Source organism: Nerophis lumbriciformis, linkage group LG13, assembly GCF_033978685.3.
Source record: "Nerophis lumbriciformis linkage group LG13, RoL_Nlum_v2.1, whole genome shotgun sequence".
NCBI classification, from domain to species: domain Eukaryota; kingdom Metazoa; phylum Chordata; class Actinopteri; order Syngnathiformes; family Syngnathidae; genus Nerophis; species Nerophis lumbriciformis.
The window spans coordinates 18094683-18117232 of record NC_084560.2 but is presented as its reverse complement, the minus strand read 5'-3'; the positions used below and the strand labels follow the sequence as shown (position 1 = coordinate 18117232).

General features: G+C 38.3%; 1 protein-coding gene across 3 annotated transcripts in view; it reads left to right on the top strand.

Annotated features, from left to right (window-relative positions):
* The window catches only part of pde11a (phosphodiesterase 11a), a 155770-nt gene that overhangs the window by 47856 nt on the left and 85364 nt on the right, over positions 1-22550 (top strand). For all 3 annotated transcript variants that reach the window (XM_061971574.1, XM_061971573.1, XM_061971572.1), the window contains exons 3-5: positions 17938-18027; positions 19423-19563; positions 19682-19746. In XM_061971574.1, coding sequence (XP_061827558.1) covers positions 17938-18027; positions 19423-19563; positions 19682-19746 — 296 coding nt within the window. The remainder of the gene's footprint in view (positions 1-17937; positions 18028-19422; positions 19564-19681; positions 19747-22550) is intronic.

The window sequence follows — 22550 nt, the reverse complement described above, 5'->3', positions numbered from 1 at the left end:
TTATCCGCAAACATGAATAAAACAGATGTGGGTCAATTCATCTTAGTTAGATGCATATGAAATCACACAACACAACTTTTCCGGTAGTTTACACTACACAACAGTAATGACTAAGCTGAATACATTTTGAATTGTATAAATGAGAATAGGTTTTTCTGTACTGTGCTTTTAAGTAGCATTACAAATGCCTCAGATGATCATAGCTGAATTAGTCATGAAATCCAATGGTGATATTACAACAGTAATCCAGTAAGTGGCTATAGTGTAGTACGACTGCAACTTAGTTTGTAATAAGCAACCAGACCTTAATCACCAAAGCGTTAAATGATGCGGCCATATTAGATGTTTTCATTAAAGATTTCTATGCGTGGTGAAACTTATAGGATATATAAACACACAATGATGAGCATTTAATCCCACACTGCTTTAATTGTGTCGTGATGATCCTCTGCAGGATGCAAGGCCTTTGGGAAGCTTCAGTAATGACTCAGACTATGTATAATAATATTATCTTTTTTTATAGTATTACAGATGTTGTCTTATCTGCATAAACTGACTTAATCATGTTACGTCATATGGCATATTTCCAGCACACACTGTATATACTGTATGTACAGGCCTGTCCACAATGTCTGGGTACATGGTTAAAAATACATAATTGTTTTTGTCTTGAGACCGGTATCAAAGATTCTGTCTGTTGACTTCACCATTTACATAAAACATAGCTTCATCACTGGACAAAGTCTTTAGTAAAATGGATATTTTCATCCAATAGATCTGAAAACCATTGGCACACCTGTACTCGGACTTTATGGACACCCTGTATATAATATATATATATATATATATATACATATATATATTAGTATCAAACAACAGAAGAATAAGTGATTATTACATTTTAACAGAAGTGAAGCTAGAAAATGTTGAAACAGAAAATAACCAGATTTTAACAGTAAATGAACAAGTAGATTAATAATTCATTGTCTACCAGTTGTCCTTAATTATGACAAAATAATATAATGATAAATGACACACTATGTTACTGCATATCTCAGCAGCTAAATTAGGAGCCTTTGTTAGTTTACTTACTAATAAAAGACACGTTGTCTTGTAATATTCACTATTTTATTTAAGGACAAACTTGCAATAATAAACATATGTTTAATGTACCCTAAGATTTTTTGTTAAAATAAAGCCAATAATGCAATTTTTTGTGGTGCCCTTTATTTAGAAAAGTACCGAAACATTTTGACAACACTAATTGGTAGTAGTGCAGTTGAGGTAGCAAGCTGAAATCTGGTGGGCCATCATGCTAGAGGTGGCTAGCAGGTTGAGCAAGATAAGAACCAGTGGTCAGGCATGCATTAAAAGGTTTCTGTCACGAACAGCAGTAGGGATAGAGTGGAATGGCTGCTCTTGAAACCAGGTGAATTTGGATCAAGTAGACTATTTTAAGACAAGAAGGAGTTGCCCATTGAGGCTCAACCAAGTGAAAACTACACCCTCTATACTGTAAGAATATAGCAATTTCAGTATTGATATGTTAGTTTTTAAATATTGTTTAACAAACATGTAATTATGTTTATTTATCCTGGTTCTATGTGTTTGTCTGTTGCATAAATGTTTCAAATTATCAGCTCAATCAGCAGTTGTACTTGTTCTCTGCATCAGAGCTCATGCAAGCGTGATTTAATTTGTACATTGTACGGAAGAAGGCAGTGGCTGTATAAAATATTGATGGCACCTTCAAAATAAGATGCTGGTGAAAAGTCCTTTGCAACCACGAGGATGATTTTTCATTTAACAACAATCACCTATTTGCGTATGTTCAATGCTCAAAGCTCAGTGAAATTACCCAGTAGTTTGCATTCATAGAATAGGTGATAAAGTAGATGAAGAGTAGGCCTTGTAATTTCACACAGCATTCCTCATATAAAAGAGCAGCTATGGACCACAAAGTCATTTTAGGTAGAGTAAACGATAGTCTCGTAGGAGCAGGCCTTTGTTATTAAACCACTCTTTCACTGCTGGTCCGTCCACAGGTCTCTAGGCAAAAACCTCTGTTGGCAATGCAACCTTGTATAATGGCCTGCCTGACAGAATGTAATTAGCAAGAGCTCTGCTTCTCTTGCGTTTGCCTGTTGGTAGCGCAGACAGATCCATAGCCAGATCCCAAAAGTCCTGCTCATTAATGAATCTTGCTCTGCTCAGCCTATTGATGACTGCTGCCTTTCCGGTAGATCATTATTAGAGAATTCCAGAGGACGGTTGGAATAGCATTATTGTTAAGCTTATTGCTCAGCCCCTTTGGCCTCACTGTATGTGAGAAAGGGAAAATTCATCGCTTGATTACTTAATATGACTGAATTAAAGAATGAAGTGTTATCACTCACACTTGAAGGTCAATATGATGAGAAATGTTATTAATTGATTAATTCAATTTGTACTTAGCATCTTACTGAATAGTGTTACTGTGCCCCAACCAACAGAGCTGATGTAGTAGTTGTAAATACTCATCAATAGATCTATTTGAAGTTTTCCTATTTCTATATCCCTGAGTAAGTTCATATCATGAACAAAATGAAGAATGATGAAATGATTTGTTTGTTATTAGTATAAACTCACAGCACAGCCAATAATGCTTAGTTTTCTCACTGACACTGTCAGAGAGGTATTCATTTTGCAATATGTTTATTGTGGTTGCATATGAAGGGGTGCAGAATTGCATACCATACTCACAACTTTTTTTCTCTGTGTGATTAAATGTAGCTGCAAAATACCCCTAGATAAATATATATGTCAGGTTTGTCACTGACAGTTTAGTTATGTTTTGGTTTTCCCTCTGTCTGTATTTCCTGTAAGCGCTCTTATTTTGGTTCAGTTTCCTGCTAGTCTCCCTGAGCGCTGTGTTCACCTCAGCTGCGGTTGATTGGCACATGGCCACACCTGGTGTCAATCAGCCAGCTGTGTGTGTGTGTATATATATATGTGTATATATATATATATATATATATATATGTGTGTGTGTGTATATATATATATATATATATATATATATATATATATATGTATATATATATGTGTATATATATGTGTGTGTATATATATATATATATATATATATGTATATATATATGTGTATATATATGTGTGTGTATATATATATATATATATATATATATATATATATATATATATATATATATATATATATATATATATATATGTGTGTGTGTGTGTGTGTGTGTGTGTGTGTGTGTGTGTGTGTGTGTGTGTGTGTGTGTAAAAACCCTGTATGTATTCATATATATATATATATATATATATATGGTTTTTCCTGGCTCAAATTTAGGCAGTGGTGGTACAATCCTGACCATACGCCAAAATTTTACGCAAAAAATTGTAGTTTTTTTTTTTCAATTTACAGTAATATGCTGTAAAGAACACTGTAAAATGTATTGTTGTTTTTGATAATTTGATGGGTAGTTTGCTGTAAAATCATTAGTCAAGCAGATATTTAAGTATTTATTTTTATTTAGACAACAAATGTTTGGAAAGTATGATAATATACTGTCATATTTGTTGCAATAATGGATACTATTAAAGTTTAAAAGGCATGCAATTTCAAGCAGTACATATATTTTTTATGTCAAAATGAAATAATCTATTACATTTAGTGAGAAAGTATGAAGTACTTTATTGACACATACGTACAGGTGTTTGCGGGCCAGATAAAAGGATGTCGCCGGCCAGATCTGGCCCCCGGCCTTGAGTTTGACACCTGTGGCTTAAGCGCTTGCATAAGAGAATAATGCGCTGATAGCTTGTGTGGTGGGGCCACTCTTGCTTGAGACACTCATAGATGATTTTGAAGCAGCCTTCAAGCGCTCTGTGGACAAAAATGTCCACATGTTGTCACCATGAATTATTACATTTCAACTGCTTGTTATGTTAATTTCTCTGCTCTGTTTCACCTGGACTCTTGACTTTCATCCTCGCGAGATTTAAACAAACACGACATGCTTGTAATGCTTTCTTGGGGTGACTCCTTTTAGTTGACCTTGTACCAGTCTATCTGTACCGTCATGAAACTACCTGATCCTATGCAAACTTCTAATAAATTATTCAATCAATCAATCTATTATAATTAGTCAGAAAAGGTTGGAAAGGAAGCTAACATTACTAGCTGTGTTCACTTACCAGAGACAACATTTTCACAGCACAGTCTGGAGTGTTCTGTAGGAGTCCAGTGATCCCTCCGTATCACGCTCCGTATGGCAGAAATTCACTTGTTACGGCGGTCAACGTTATGCACCAAGTAGCGGGGAAAACACGATTCGATCTGTTTCTTCTTCGGTTGTTGCTTCAGGTCTTTCTGGTGCAATGCTGTCGTTATAGCGCCTCTATAGTGGCACACCGCTGCAACTGCATTTAAAATACGTAGAAAAAAGAGCAGCCACAGCTGAGTAACTTCCCATTAATGTATCGTCCGGCCTTCCTCACCGTATACTTGCCAACGCTCCCGGATTTTCCGGGAGACTCCCGAAATTCAGCGCCTCTCCCGAAAACCTCCCAGGACACATTTTCTTCCGAAAATCTCCCGAAATTCAGGCGGACTCAGGTCCATGCGGACCTCAGTCCGCTTTCCCACAATATAAACAGCGTACCTGCCCAATCACGTTACAACTGTAGAATGATGGAGGGCGAGTTCTTGGTTTCTTATGTGGGTTTATTGTTAGGCAGTTTCATTAACGTCCTCCCAGCGCGGCAACAACACACAACAACAGCAGTCACGTTTTCGTCTACCGTAAAGCAGTTCGTCTGCCGTAAACAGCAATGTTGTGACACTCTTAAACAGGACAATACTGCCATCTAGTGCATTTGATGAAAGCACTTTTGTGCGTGCCACACAGCAATGCATCATCAGAGAGGGTGTTCAGCATGGTTAGAAAAATAGTGACAGAGAATAGAACAAGGATGGACAATTCAACCCTTAACTCAACAATGAGTAGATGAGTGTTATGTGTGTGTATATGTGTAAATAAATGAACACTGAAATTCAAGTATTTATTTTATATATATATATATATATACAGGTAAAAGCCAGTAAATTAGAATATTTTGAAAAACTTGATTTATTTCAGTAATTGCATTCAAAAGGTGTAACTTGTACATTATATTTATTCATTGCACACAGACTGATGCATTCAAATGTTTATTTCATTTAATTTTGATGATTTGAAGTGGCAACAAATGAAAATCCAAAATTCCGTGTGTCACAAAATTAGAATATTACTTAAGGCTAATACAAAAAAGGGATTTTTAGAAATGTTGGCCAACTGAAAAGTATGAAAATGAAAAATATGAGCATGTACAATACTCAATACTTGGTTGGAGCTCCTTTTGCCTCAATTACTGCGTTAATGCGGCGTGGCATGGAGTCGATGAGTTTCTGGCACTGCTCAGGTGTTATGAGAGCCCAGGTTGCTCTGATAGTGGCCTTCAACTCTTCTGCGTTTTTGGGTCTGGCATTCTGCATCTTCCTTTTCACAATACCCCACAGATTTTCTATGGGGCTAAGGTCAGGGGAGTTGGCGGGCCAATTTAGAACAGAAATACCATGGTCCGTAAACCAGGCACGGGTAGATTTTGCGCTGTGTGCAGGCGCCAAGTCCTGTTGGAACTTGAAATCTCCATCTCCATAGAGCAGGTCAGCAGCAGGAAGCATGAAGTGCTCTAAAACTTGCTGGTAGACGGCTGCGTTGACCCTGGATCTCAGGAAACAGAGTGGACCGACACCAGCAGATGACATGGCACCCCAAACCATCACCCAACCATGCAAATTTTGCATTTCCTTTGGAAATCGAGGTCCCAGAGTCTGGAGGAAGACAGGAGAGGCACAGGATCCACGTTGCCTGAAGTCTAGTGTAAAGTTTCCACCATCAGTGATGGTTTGGGGTGCCATGTCATCTGCTGGTGTCGGTCCACTCTGTTTCCTGAGATCCAGGGTCAACGCAGCTGTGTGTATGTATATATATATATATATATATATATATATATATATATATATATATATATATATATATATATATATATATATATACAATAAATATATATTTATAGCTAGAATTCACTGAAAGTCAAGTATTTCTTGTGTGTGTGTATGTATATATATATATATATATATATATATATATATGAAATACTTGACTTGGTGAATTCTAGCTGTAAATATACTCCTCCCCTCTTAACCACGCCCCCCGCCCCCGCACCCCCACCTCCCGAAATCGGAGGTCTCAAGGTTGGCAAGTATGCCTCACCGTCAGGTTGGACTGAGGACTTGTGTGACTATTAGTTGGTGTTGTACCGATAGTATTGTTTAAACTGTAGCCAAATGCTAAGCATTGATAACTAAAAAGGAGGCACAGCAAGGTCAGTCTAGAATATATTGATTTCATATATTGTCTCAGATAAGGCTGCATTGTTGTTGTCTAAATTTCAACCAGTTTACATTGTTATTAAGCACTTCTTTGTGCTAGCTCTAGTGTGTGCTAGCATATTGATGTGCATTATGAATCAAGCATGGGCAGGAAGGCGGAAATAGAATTTGATTACATTATTTATGTATAGAATATAGGAGTGCATTTATACAGCCCAAGGCACGGCAAATCAGACTCTTCAGTCAAATGGTAAAATGTCAGGTGAACTGATGAATTTATTTGTCCCAGCAATTAATAATGTCATCAAAGGCACGTTTTCTCACTGACTGAAAGGAGGCAGACATTTTTTGTTGAACAAAGTGAAAATTATTTTTATTTTTCTGAGATTCAGTAGAGAGATGAATAAAACAATTATAAAAGCGTGGTCATTGACGACGAGATTGTTTCCCAGAGGACATTTTTTGATTTGATTATCATCATGCTAATGTGATATCTTATTAGGTGTATTTAGTTCCAGTCATTTATATTACACCCATTTATGCTCAATGTAAGACAACCCGCTAATGCAAAATCACTGGAAGCTCTGCACAACAGTCATTTAGGTGTGATGGTTGATCTCTACAAAATTGGGTGGTGTCAACATTGGAAGGTGAGTTAAGATTATGTAAGCGGTCCCTGTACATAATCCCTATTTCTTTGACTGAAAACTCAATTTCAGTTTGTGATTTTTCTTTTGGTAAAATCTACAAAAGACAACAAACAGCTCGGAGTTACATCATGTTATTTGTAATGAAATAGGCATATAAAAGAGAATACAACATGTTATACATACTATATATTTAAAAACAAATCATTGTGTCTTTATTCATTATTTGTAACAGCATATCAGCTTTTTCAGTATGCCTTATTGCTTTATTGTTCCATTTTTTTTGTTTATTTAATTTCTACAATATGCTACGGATGCATAAAAAAACTATGTTACACAAATGGCCATATGTTTCCAAACGAGGAAAGAGGTCTCTAAGCTGTGTCTTCAAGTTCTTATCACTTATAAAAGTGATAAAGGTTGGGGTTGCTTCTGTAGGTTTTCAGTGTGTGTGTGCTTGTAATGTAACTCATACTTGCCAACCTTGAGACCTCCGATTTTGGGAGGTGGGGGGGGGGGGGGGGTGCGTGGTCAGGGTGCGTGGTTGGGGGCGTGGTTAAGAGGGGAGGAGTATATTTACAGCTAGAATTCACCAAGTCAAGTATTTCATATATATATATATGTAAGATATACTTGACTTTCAGTGAATTCTAGCTATATATATATATATATATATATATATATATATATATATATATATATATATATATATATATATATATATATATATATATATGAGAAATACTTGAATTTCAGTGTTCATTTATTTACACATATACACACACATAACACTCATCTACTCATTGTTGAGTTAAGGGTTGAATTGTCCATCCTTGTTCTATTCTCTGTCACTAGTTTTCTAACCATGCTGAACACCCTCTCTGATGATGCATTCTGCTTCTTCTCCTTGTTGTGTGCGCAGTTGTTCACTGCACTCTCTAAAAGCCGTAGATGTTATTGTCACATTTGCATGTACAGTAGATGGCAGTATTGTCCTTTTTAAGAGTGTCACAACATTGCTCTTTACGGCAGACAAACCGCTTTACGGTAGACGAAAACGTGACTGCTGTTGTTGTGTGTTGTTACCGCGCTGGGAGGACGTTAATGAATCTGCCTAACAATAAACCCACATAAGAAACCAAGAACTCGCCCTCCATCATTCTACAGTTATAACGTGATTGGGCAGGCACGCTGTTATATTGTGGGAAAGCGGACGTGAAAACAGGGTGTCGACACGTCACTCAGGTCCGCTGAATTTCAGGAGATTTTTGGGAGAAAATTTGTCCCAGGAGGTTTTCGGGAGAGGCGCTGAATTTCGGGAGTCTTCCGGAAAATCCGGGAGAGTTGGCAAGTATGATGCAACTACAGTACATTACCCAGAAGTTTTAGCGGTAGAGTGATAGTAGAAACTGTGGTTGGTACTAGCAAAGTTATTAGCGAGTATCAGTATCCTGCAGAGCTGTAAATGACGAGTCTCTGTGTTGCTGAAACCTGCGTCATTAGGCAATTATCCACCAAAATGTTAAGGAACTTTATGTTCCTGGAACCTCTAGTTCCTAGAACTGTTGGTTCCTGTAGAAGTGTGTGGGTCTATCTCTGTTGGGGAGGGAATGAGGGACCCTTAGGTAGGCGCGGGGCAATAAGTGTAATGGCTGGATGGAGTTGTTGCAAGCTAACTTTGCGGAGGGTGTTGTTCAGACTTCGTGGGGCCGTAATGATTTTGTTTGTATGTTTGGTCGTGTTTGTCATCTTTTTGATGTTTTTAGGGTGTTTTTTTTCTTCTCTTTTTAATGGATGTAGATTGGGTGTTCGGTTGTTTCGCTTCCGGTTTTATTTGGCGTTGCGCGGGCTTCGCTTCCTGTTGGGTGGGGTCTGTCTGTCCCAGCTTCGTGTTACGGGGTTTGTGTCGGTGGCTTGGCGCGGGGGCAGCGAAGCCTTCTGGTTTAGTGTAGGTGCTGTGGCTCAGTTGTTTGGGCGGTGGTGTGTTTGTGCAGGTTTGGATTGGTGTGTGGAATTTCTTAGTGGAGGGTGGTGTTGGTGTCTCTTGTTTGTGTGTTGACGTTTGAGGTGACTAGCGGACTGGCGCTAGCTGTGGATGTCTGTCGCGGTTTTTCGGCCGATTTGAGCGGGTGGTGCTGGTTGTGGATAGTTTTGCAGCTGTTGTTTGTGGTGTGGGCGTCTGTGGCTGCTGGGTCCGGTGCAAGGGTGTGGCCGCTGTTGCAGTTTGTGGTAGCGCGTGTGAATGGTGGTTATCGGGGCTGGCGGACTTGCTGGCTTTGTTTTTGACTGTTGTTTTTACATTCACTGTACAAACATACATACACATTCTGTACATACACAAGCACATATGCAAATAATCCAGTTTCATCAAACACATATTAACGTTGTTCCCCCAGGGGAAACTGGGTAAAACGTGGCACAGTGATAAAGCTTAACCTATTTTAACTATAACAATCTACAAGGTTAATATAGTTTGCGTCTTATTTTCCCCCTCCATTTATGTGCTTTCTTTTCAAGTTTTCATTACAAATAATGTATGTATTGTTGCATTTGATAATAGAGGTAATCAGAGGTGTGGACTCGAGTCACATGACTTGGACTCGAGTCAGACTCGAGTCATGAATTTGATGACTTTAGACTCGACTTGACAAAATGTAAAGAGACTTGCAACTCGACTTAGACTTTAACATCAATGACTTGTGACTTCACTTGGACTTGAGCCTTTTGACTTGACATGACTTGACATGACTTGCCACTTTCCCCAAAATCCAAAGCTTAAAAAGTTATTTGGAAGCGCTCCGTATTTTTCATTTTCTTCGTCTGTCTATCAGCGTGTTATTCCTGTCAGCTGGTGTGCTGTCAGTACAACAGCCAATCAAATTAGATTTACGTTGTTTTCATCACACAGCATTCATCCAATCAAATTGCAGGACAACCAAGAGTTGTCCAACAACGTGCCAGTGATAAACAATTATGTTAAAGTTGGTTTCGTTCGGGTATAAAAACTACGACTTGGTCAACAAAAAACGAATTGCCGTATGCAAATCACGCAGTTCGAATATTACAGACGGAGACGCAACAACTTCCAACTTCGTTCGACATTTGAAGTTGCACAAAGAAGGGTAAGTTTTGAATGTAAGATAACGTTTATTGGCTAAGTAACGTGACTTTTATTTGCTGTGTAGTTAAATCAGTGAGGCTGCAAACTCACTGCTAACGTTATAACCATAGACATCTTATAAGTAGACGCAGCATAGAGCGCTACTGCCTACTGGCGCAGACGAGGCGCGTGGCCGCCATCTTGGAGTGGTGATCCGCTCCACTCAGTGCAATTAATTTGGCAGGAGCAATGAACTGTCAGCGCATTTAATTCATTTTACCTCACTGAATACCACTGATTTTCACCCCCTTTTTTGTCATACGTGTAGCTATGATAACAGACACATGTTTTGGCGTGTTTTATTATTCATAGTTTGCTTAACAGTAATATAATATTCTTATACGCTTAAGTGACCAGACGTCCGAGATCAAAACTGGGAATATAATCCCAGAGAAGGGGGAAAAAAACGGTAAGCTATTTTTAAGTTGAAGAAACAATATGATTAGGTTATATGTACATATGCGTGTATCCTACATAAACAATGTATGAATACATTAGATATCTATATATCTTAGGGACCTATAGACTGTATCTCTGTTGCTGCAGCAGCAGATAGTTTATTCTGTCTTGACACTTTGTATTGATATTTTCTATTACATTCTTCCCTTAAATGATAATGTTTGCAGTGATTGTTTTATATGTATTATTTTATGTAAGTCGCTTTGGATAAAAGCGTCTGCCAAATACTTAAACATATATAAACACCTGAAAGTTTTCATATCAGCTAAAACCACCAATCTGTTTCACTGGATTCAGAATAAAACCAAATTCTGTTTAACCCAACAATGTTAGTATTTGAATATTGTTACTTGAAGACTGATTCCTGGTTACAATTATACTGTTAAGAAAGTATTGTCTTATACTTTGCCTAAAATGAGAATGCATCATAATCAGTAGTGGCTGGTGAATTTTGTTTTAGGTGGGGCTGAAAGTTTGTAAACCAAACCCCTGTAGGGGGGTCATCCTCCCCCAGAATATTTCTTTGTGATTTTCACATACAAATATTGAAGATCTTTGATCCTTCTCAACTCTGTGGTAATATTATTTTCATAAAATACAACCAATAGTACGTTAATGTTAAATCTCACTTGTGAAAAGTAATCCCCCGATTCCTATTTTCAACAGTCCGCTCATTTGAGCAGGAAAACGCTGAACACCAGCCCGGCATCTTTGTTTTCTACCTTTCAACTGTCAGTTTAGGCTGCTCGCCGGCTCCTCATCAGCACTTCAAGATGGCGGCCAAATTGCTCACGTCACAGCAACCACTGCTGCGTCTACTTATAAGATGTCTATGGTTATAACGTCATTGCAAACACGGCAATCTGTTGCGTCCACTGCAGTTTGCTACCTTATTCATACTTTTTGTCAAGTGATTTTTTTTTAAGCAGGGTTTCATGAGGTACCTATACATAACGTTACGTTAGTCAATGTATCACACACAGTAACGTAACGTTAGTCAATGTATCACACACAGTAACATTACGTTAGTCAATGTATCACACACAGTAACATTACGTTAGTCAATGTATCACACACAGTAACGTAACGTTAGTCAATGTATCACACACAGTAACGTAACGTTAGACGGCAGTCAGCAGCACCGCGTATTTTAGCCACCTACAAAAAGACAAACATAGTCAAATAAAGGTCAGTTAAAATGTATATTATATTAAGAATATGTGTACATATTGCATAGGGTCCTGACATCTAAAAAGTACAACTCTGTTCATTGTTATGTTCATATATTTGTTATGTTTTTCATGTGTACGCACACATAAACACACATACAGTATGAGATGAGATCAATGAGATAAGGTAAGAACAGGATAGAAACTGCTGTGGAACTAGTTACAATGCAATATGCCATGGAAATACAATGTTAACACTTTTGTGCAAATAAGTACAGTTGCACTTGTTTTTTTTTCAAATGTGTTTATTCTGTAAAGGAATGAGTTACATGTTTAAAATGACTGGTTAATAGTGCTATTTTGAAGTGCAATGTCAGCACTATCTTTTTCCCTGCAATTTCAAATGCACTTGTTTTAATAAATAAATACAGCGTTTTAAAAGCATACACAATCTGTGTAAATATATTAGTCTGTGGTTAAATGACTTGAAAGGACTCGAAACTCAAAATGCAGGACTTGGGACTTGATTTGAGACTTTCCAGTCTTGACTTTGGACTTGACTCGGACTTGCCCTGTCTTGACTCGGGACTTGACTCGAGACTTGAGGGTAAAGACTTGAGACTTACTTGTGACTTGCAAAGCAATGACTTGGTCCCACCTCTGGAGGTAATTATTATAATTATTCAATATCAATAGTGCTATTTTTATTGGTATTTTTAGTGCATCATTTGTAGTGCAATAATTTTCATTGTCATTTCTGTGTTATTAATATTTACTTTGCTAACTGCTTCTTTGCTATAGTTTTTGTAACATATTTGTACACATCGTATTTGCTGATGTTGTTCTGTTGTTGTTGTTGTCGTCTCCCTGTCTTATACTCCTGTTGTCCCCACAACTGACCCCTCGGTTTTCCTTTTTTTCTTCTTACTATCCCCTCCTGCTCCGATCCGGCTACGCCAAACATTAATATAAATCCATTTTGTAAAGTCAAATACAAATAAGGTAACAGGAAAAGTGTCCCACACTTCTCTTTTGTAAAGTAAATATTTGCAGCTGATATGGACATCCACATCAACACTATGATTTGCCTGAGTGGCTGAAAAGGACAAAAAAAAAGGTTCAAGGTAGTTTATACCAATTAATTAATGACGTATGGAAGAGTGGTTTAGTATATTTTTACACTGATATCATGTAAATAAACAGACAATATTAGGTCATATTTATTTTACAAAGTGTAAGCAAATGAAATACAAAGCAATCATTTACAAAACGATATGAAGACAAAGTGTACCGAATTGTTCATAAAAAGTCAGGCTTTTGTACAGAGTGTCCAACAGTCAGAAATTCAGCCCCTGAGTAAATTATGTATTCGTGAGGGTCAGACGAGGCCTTATGGTCCATTTCAGTCAGTTTATTTCGAACATGCACACAGTACAATTATAATGTCTTACGTCAGATATTTCCAGTTGTTCCATTACGGCATGTCCAAAAAGAAGTAGGGAGAAGCAGAACTTATTTAATTCTTAAATTTTTGGTATCATAGCAATTTTATCCTATTTGTTTGTCCTCTATTTGTAACACAACAGTGACGAAATACATGAGTGAATACATTAATGTATCATTAGTAAACAATTATTAAATACATAAATAAATGATTGCCCTATTGTGAAGTGAAGTGAAGTGAATTATATTTATATAGCGCTTTTCTCTAGTGACTCAAAGCGCTTTACATATTGAAAACCCAATATCTAAGTTACATTTAAACCAGTGTGGGTGGCACTGGGAGCAGGTGGGTAAAGTGTCTTGCCCAAAGACACAACGACAGTGACTAGGATGGCGGAAGCGGGAATCGAACCTGCAACCCTCAGGTTGATGGCACGGCCACTTTACCAACCGAGCTATACCGCCCCTAACATATATACATTATTAAAGTTATCACAAATAAATAGTTGAATCATTTATGGTTCACCTAGGAGATGAATGAGATTATCTATTTAAAAAAACAAACAAAAAGGTTCAATATGTTTTTCAGGATTCTTCTTCTCTGTACTTTGTGAACACTTGTATTTTGAACAGTTTCTTGAACTGAATCCAATAGTACTTTGTGTGACTTCCTTGCTTAATCCTTTCCATAATTTAATTCCACATACTGAAATGGTAAATGTTTTAAGTGTTGCACGTGCATACATATGTTTTAAATAACATTTTCCTCTAAGGTTATATTTTTCCTCTTTTGTTGAGAATAGTTCATTCTTGGCTGGCAGCTTATTGTTTGCTTTGTACATCATTTTACCTGTTTGCAAATGCGGCAAGTCATTGAATTTAAATGTTTTAAATAAATAAATAAAGGGTTTGCATGTTTCATCGGTAAATAACAATATATAAATAATAAGTGTCAGTGTTTATCTCGCGCCGACGACACAAACCCATCGGATTTAGCGTTAGCTTGCTAGCATTAGCATTCGGTTCACTCGGGTTGAGGCTAACAACTACACAAATAGCTACTTTTACAGCATGTAACAAAGTAAATTATGAACATTTGATGATTTCATTACACTAGTACTGCCTCCTTTATTTCACATTTAGCCAACAAAGTCCGAGTAGTAAGCCGCTTTGAAATCCACCTTTACACGTTATGTTCCTCTGTAAAGCTGTTTAAAATACTAGATCTGACCAATCTAAATCTATGAGCACGAACTGATGTAGCCTACTCGGATGAGAGGAGAGACGTCTTCTAAGACAAACCAAACAGTCCAGTTGCTATCAATTGAATGCCCTGGGATCACAATGACTTGGATGAATGACAACATTCATAGACACATTTAAAAAAGGGGCGGTATAGCTCAGTTGGTAGAGTGGCCGTGACAGCAACTTGAGGATTGCAGGTTCGATCCCCGCTTCCGCCATCCTAGTCACTGCCGTTGTGTCCTTGGGCAAGACACTTTACCCACCTGCTCTCAGTGCCACCCACACTGGTTTAAAAGTAACTTAGATATTGGGTTTCACTATGTAAAGCGCTTTGAGTCACTAGAGAAAATCGCTATATAAAATATAATTTACTTCACTTCAAAAGTATGTACACTTCTCGTAGCTTCGCGTACCAAAATTAATTTGTAAAAAATATTAAACAACAATAAAGTGCATTATATCTTTGTGGAAAATATTGGATACAGTGTGTTGTCAAACTTATGAGATGTGATGCAAGTGTAAGCCACTGTGACACTATTGTTCTTTTTTTTTTTATTAATGTTTTTAATGATAATATCAATGAGGGATGTTTAATCACTGCTAATTTGAATTTGTTACTAATATTGATACTGTTGTTGATAATATTCATTTTTGTTTCACTACTTTTGGATTGTTCCGTGTCATGTTTGTGTGTCCTCAATTGCTCTCAATTGCTCTGTTTATTGCTCTTCTGAATGTTGCTGGGTCGGGTTTGGTTTTGGAATTGGATTGCATTGTTATGGTATTGTTGTGTTTTGTTGGATTGATTAATAAATTCATTAAAATAAAATAAATGAATAAATAAAGTGCATATAATCTAAAGACTACGGCTGAGTTAATAAACTGCAAGGAAGTTCCACTAATTAGCGTTTTTCAGTACACAGATACCACACAAAATTTCCTACAAGTCGAAAGTTGCTTTAATTTTTTTCCCCCTCCGTTGTCAAGTTTGTTGTAATAGAAAAACACAAGAAATAAGAAATAAACAAGTCGTCCTCACATACTCAACAATGGCGGCCGTGTGTTTGAAAAATACTTTTTAGGAAGACCACAACTGTGTTCAACAAATGAGCAGTCGACAGCACAGCCTGTCTTTCGAAATGACCAGGAACCTTCTAAAAGTACCACCAAGCAGGCAGAACTAAAAACAGTTCCTGAATAACTAAATCTACCTGGGTAGTTTTTGGTGGAAACACAGGGGGGACTTTATTTACCTGGGTGAATGGGAAAGTTCCTGACAAAGTTCCTGCGGGGGAAAATGGCCTATTATAGCAAGCAACAAACATTCTGCACACAGTTGTATGGACGCTCCCTGGTCTATCAGGGTGGATCTCTGCACATGCAGCAACGACTTCACCTTTCGCTACCCTCGTATTAATTACCGAATACATGCACGACGCAAGACACTCACCTTTCCTTCTGATTTAAAATCAATTATTCGAGCAGTCGTAGTTGTCAGATGACCTAAATGTAAAAATCAAATGGACAAGCAGTGAACCTTGTGGCACACCTCGTCACTGGGAATGGGGTGAGAGGTTCTTTACAGTAACTGTTGCTTGTTATAGAGCGGTACAAGTGGAGCCTGTTGAGGGCTGTACCAGTAAGATCATCGGTTTCAGGACAATGTCATTGGAGATACTTCTCTCTAAAGACCATGCTCGGACATTTTGAAATTGTGGGGCATAAAACTTGATCTTGTTCAAAAACAAAGTTGGAGAGCAAGACCATGGCCGCCAAATGCACGGGGCTACCTTGGCTTAAGCCTAGGGGCCCCACCCAATCATAGGCCCCCAATCTTGATGGCGGAATGCAATGATTGGTGTTCATAGCGGTCAATCACAGACAGCTCTGCTTTGTTTAGCGATTGTGTATACTCTCTTTCTCATTTGCGTGTGATATATGCACATTAGGGGTGATTTGCTCTGCATAAAGTGTGGAAAATACTAAAAAAAAAAAAGCATTTTTAAAAGGTCAATTTTTGATCTATTATTATTAGTTCCGACCGCCTTATTTAAATGAGGTTTTTGCATATACTACATGCTGTCATCATGGAGACACTCATTTACTGCACACTCATGTTATCATGCTTCCTACCTGTGGCGTTTTGCTATGTTTTGCAACATGCAGCATGCATGTACCACTTTTTATGGGCTTTTTAAAAAAATGAAAAGTCATTAAAAAGCAGGCACCAAAACACATCAATGAAATTTGTTTTAATCAGCCCCTTAAGTCCTCCAGCAGTTGTAAAATTACAAAATTATATTGCTGAGTAGACGATATGTCTAATATTTTTATTTTTGACAGTCCATATATGTTGACAAGATGGCATTGTCTCCTTTGTCACAGCAACAGCCAGTTTGCAAGTCCTTTCTAGACGTACTAAATAAAAATGTAAAACAGCGGCCGCAGAACAGTTTTAGTCTTGATAAATCACACTGTGTGTACTAAAAGCAAACAAATGTCTTAGAAATTGCAGGCAGCAAAGAACATTTCCCTACTGGTGTGAGAGGCAATCGTCCTGACTGCCGAGCTAAAAGCACAGGCAATCACCCAGACCTCCAGTGAAGGGAGGATAACTTTTTCTCTTACACATATTCGTTAAATCTCTAATAAAGCTCACCAAGTCGTCGTCAATTTTCAGAATCACTATCTTAGATTAATTTTACAGTATGATTGTTTGAAGCAAAGAAATACAATTCTCTCATGGCCACAAGTAGGGAAAGGGAGACATTCTGCTTCCTCTAGCTCTTTGTAAAATGTCTGTCTCTTCTTTCTCCACTGAGTCTGATAAACTGTTCTAAAGGGGGGTTAGGTTGTCCACGTCCCATCTGACTCCACTTTCCATGGTAACTGCTCCTCTGCAGGCTTATCTTGACAATTATTGCCGCTCGATAATACCTCACACCGTCATGTCAGGGCTACATTGTGTGTCCCTTTTAAAGTGTGGTGCTTTAAAACTAACCATTTACAGTAATACCTAATGATATACTATAATACCTTAGCATGTAGAAATATGATGGGACTGTCAATATATCATCCCATTAGGTGTGTATGTAATTGAGCAATATATGTAGTTGGCAATGAAAATATTCAAATCCTTCACCAGCAATATTCTTGAAGTTAACATGCGCCCATCACAAAGAAGATGTATTCATGAATGAAATTATTTCTTTACATTGTTGCTGTTTTGTTGAGTAAAATAAAACATTTTTTTCACACCATGCTTTCACGGCTGGGGACAGGGGTGTTCAGCCCCCCCTTAGGTTAAGGCGGCCCTGGCCATGTGGCCTTCAACATGGGTCGATAAGAACATTTTTATTTTTACGTTTGCAGGTGCTGCAGATGTACCTGCCCTTCTGTGGCATAGCTATCTCAAATGCCCAACTCTTTGCTGCCTCAAGGAAGGAGTATGACAGAAGTCGGGTAAGTTTCACTAGATGGTAATCCCTTCCTATCGCTTGTATTAGAATTATTTACCTCACCTTGATGCACACATCATCTACCACTTGCCACCTACAGTGGGCATCAGAATAGAACAGCACATAGCCCTGACATGGACTTGTCCTCTGGATGTGAGAATGGGATACATTCCAGATTAAGCCTATTGTCATCTCCAAAGGAATGTTATAAGATACACTATATTGCCAAAAGTATTTGGCCACCTGCCTTGACTCACATATGAACTTGAAGTGCCATCCCATGGAATTGTCCAAAAATGTTTTTGTATCCTGGAGCATTCAAAGTTCCTTTCACTAGAACTAAGGGGCCAAGCCCAACTCCTAAAAAAACAACCCCACACCATAATTCCTCCTCCACCAAATTTCACACTCGGCACAAAGCAGTCCGAAATGTAGCGTTCTCCTGGCCACATCCAAACCCAGACTGGTCCATCAGATTGCCAGATGGAAAAGCGTGATTCATCACTTAAGAGAAGGCGTCTCCTCTGCTCTAGAGTCCAGTGGCGACGTGCTTTACACCACTGCATCCCACGCTTTGCATTAGACTTGGTGATGTATGGCTTTGATGCAGCTGCTCGGCCATGGAAACCCATTCCAAGAAGCGCTCGGCGTACTGTACGTGGGCTAATTGGAAGGTCACATGACGTTTGTAGCAACAGACTGTGCAGAAAGTCTTTGCACTATGCGCTTCAGCATCTGCTGACCCCTCTCTGTCAGTTTACGTGGCCTACCACTTGGTGGCTGAGTTGCTGTTGTTCCCAAACTCTTCCATTTTCTTATAATAAAGCCCACAGTTGATGTTGGAATATTTAGGAGCGAGGAAATTTCACGACTGGATTTGTTGATCAGGTGGCATCTTATGACAGTTCCACGCTGGAAATCCCTGAGAGCGGCCCATTCGTTCACAAATGTTTGTAGAAACAGTCTCCATGCCTAAGTGCATGATTTTATACACCTGTGGTCGGGCCAAGTGATTAGGACACCTGATTCTCATAATTTGGATGGCTGGCCAAATACTTTTGTCAATATAGTGTACATTGAATAATGGTTGTCATTGATCTAGACAAAAAGAACAATATGAGATCACAGTTCTGTGAGAGTGAAATTATTTTGTGTCCGGTATTAGATTAGGTTGGCTCGACCATACATAAGAACCTAATTTGCTTTGACTGGCGAAGCTAATCAGGTTCAATTGTTCTATTGGTTTGTAGTTCAAGAATAGTAATTATATTACGATGTAACAGCAGAACCAAGCATCTTAATTGTAAAACGTTTGTAGTGCATCCTGCTGAAAGCTTATTGACCGCTTTAGCTGCAACTGTTGAGGAGTTATGCCAGTGGTGTCTTTATTGATGTTCAGGCACTCCTGGAGGTCGTCAACGACCTGTTTGAAGAACAGACTGACCTGGAGAAAATTGTCAGGAAGATCATGCACCGTGCCCAAACATTGCTGAAGTGCGAGCGCTGCTCCGTCCAGTTGCTGGAGGACATTGAGTCACCGGTAATGGTTCTTTATTTTTTAACTTTTTCAAAATGTTATCACCTCCAACTTTGTTTTTATCACTGATTTATTAGAGCACGTTTAAAGGAAATGTGTTTTTTGTCTTTGAATGTTTCAGGTGGTGAAGTTCACCAAATCTTTTGAGTTATTGTCTCCAAAGTGCAGTGCTGACACTGAATTGAGGTATGTCTGCTGGTTTCAAATTGACTCTGCTTGTTGTCCACACCCACAGAAAGACCCTCCCCATTGAATGTTGCCAAATGGAAAGCATTTAGTTTTTCTCTCCCTGGTGCATGTTAAAGCTTTCATCAACGATAAAAGCGAGAGGACTGAAAGCAACATATACACTTCTGCTGTGGAAGCACTGAATACCAAGCAATACTCTTGTGTCTTTAATTTGTTTCGGAGAATTCATTTCACTGCCACTGTAGGCATGGCTTGCTGTGGGAGGATAGATTTAGAATGTGTTGCACCATCAACTATTATTGTGCTTAAAACAATTGCTGTCAGATAACTGATTAAAAAATAACTAACATAAATAGAAAAAGGAAAAGGAAGAACATTTAATGAAGCAGTGTCCGTCCACATCCATTTACATGTTCAAAAACATTAAGTACCTCCAATTTTTTTATTGGGATTGTTAGCGTTAATTTAACAATTTGGATGCGTTTTGTTCTTGCTGTCTGCAGTAGATATATCATACTGAGAGCTGTAAAGGAAAATGACTAAAACACAGCTCAGTAGAATAGAGTATGAATGTACTGTAGTTCTACACCTCGTCAAGCTGCCTTATTCAAAACCACAATTGATATTGATGAATCAATACTATACATCTTTGTAAAGGCAGACAACACACTTTTATTGTATTTACGCTCTTATGTTGTATTTACGTTTATATTGTATTTAAATCGAATGTAAAGGTATACCTTTTATTAAATGTTACTTAATTCTTGGGCTGTATTCGACTAAGGATTTTCATAGTCGAATCTGATTAGTAAAATGTTGCCCATAGTTGACGATCAGTCGACTTAATGGTATTTTTAAAGAGATAATAATACAGACGTTGTTATTTAGTTGTGTATAATGACAGGTCACTAGCTGTCAGTAACGTCACATGGATGTACTCTAACATGCACAGTGGCGGGCCGTGCGTTTCTCACCTAGGCCTTCAGTCATGTCCTACTTAGTCCGACTTCACCTCTCAAAATACCGTAATTGATGTCACCACATGGACAAGGCTGGAAATCCTATACAGAAACCCACTTGCACACGACTGAGAATTGAATCCCCTCAACAGTGTACAAAACGGTCTATTTTTTGGCACATTTAATATTCAATAAACCTGCTTCAGTTATTAAAACATATCTTACGTGGTACTGTTAAAATTAACAGAATTGTATAAAACAAATGAAACATAAAAAAAATTAAGAAATACAATATTTCAACTCACAATTTGTAGCACCTATTCGACGCCGTATAAGCCAGTGGTACCGCTTGTAGTCGGGATAGCTTCCGGTGTTGGCCGACCTCATCTCACAAGTTGTAGTTTCTCTTAAGTATCCTTCTTGAAAATGGCCTTGAGAATATATATCTGCCACCTAATCAACATTTTGCTCTCATTCTTTGTGAGTACCGATGGGTTTTCTGTGGCATTCTATGGCTTGTATGGCTACGGTGCCACTTCCTGTTTTCGCAACTTGTGATTGGATACTCACTTGGGACTCCCAAGTGAGTATCCAATCACAGCGTAAGGCCGCCTAGAAGGCCTTACTGACAACAACTTGTGATCTGATTGGCTATGGCAATTGTCTATCAACCGTATGTGTCTGTTCACTTACAGTGCACAGACGCCTGCATTGTTGATTTTGAATGCCCCGGGCAGATTTGGTACAGCATGGCAACATAAGCTAGCTGAATTCTGATTGGATACCAACCCTAACCTAAAAACAACAGCACAGGAAATAGCATAATATGACATGAAGACATATGGAACTAAATGGCCCCAATAAGGGTCCATTACCCTACAACTCACTCTGGGGGTCCCCACACTCCACTAGGTGTATATGTATATATGTATGCATGTATATATTTTAGTGTGCATTTTCTTTGGCCCACTTCTATAATGTTATTCATTTTCTCTGCCCACAGTAAATAAAACCAGCGTCTATCCATAGCTTGACATAAAAACAGTGACTTGTGTGTTGTTTGGGAACAGTTGGTAATAGTTATGTGCGGTAAAACTTTGAACTCAACTCACCCTAATGTGTGTTCTTGAATGTGTGATCCACGTCTTTCATGTCGAGAGCAGTTTTGATTTGGGCTTACAAGGTAAACAACTAAAATTAATGTTTTGGCTATTGTTTTATCCAAACACATACATTTGTCCAAATGTGGCCAAGTAGACGCATTGTGGGTTTCCTGGACGTCCTCTACATCGCTAAAAGAAAAATCGAAGGAAGAGAAATCCTCTGCCATCTTCCACTATTTTTATTTCTATTTTTTTAAATCGTCCTCTTGAATATTCCCTCTTCTCTTCTCCGTCTCCCTCGTCGCCATTTGGGATGTGCATTTCCATTCCTGGTTCAATGACCCGCCTTATTTTGCCTCTGATTGGCCTGTCTGTAATGTTTATCCCTAATCTTAACCAATTGTGACTTATCATAGTAAACTAACCTATTATCATGGATATACGTAAAACAATCAATCCTCAGGTAGCTGGGCTTCAACCACTGCTACCTGGGCTTCAACCACAGTTACCCAGGCTTCAACTAACAGTGGTTGAAGCTTTAACTACTGCTAGGGGCTTCAACCACCGCTACCATGGACACACACAACAGAAACTGTACTAAAACCCATCAAGTCTCTCTTCAAAAGGGCAGTTAAAATCCTTGACAGGAAACCAATGCACTTCCACATTTGTATTATTCTAAAAAAAACTTAAGATTCTTGATCTGGATAGCTACCAGATCTTTATGGATGCGTGTCTC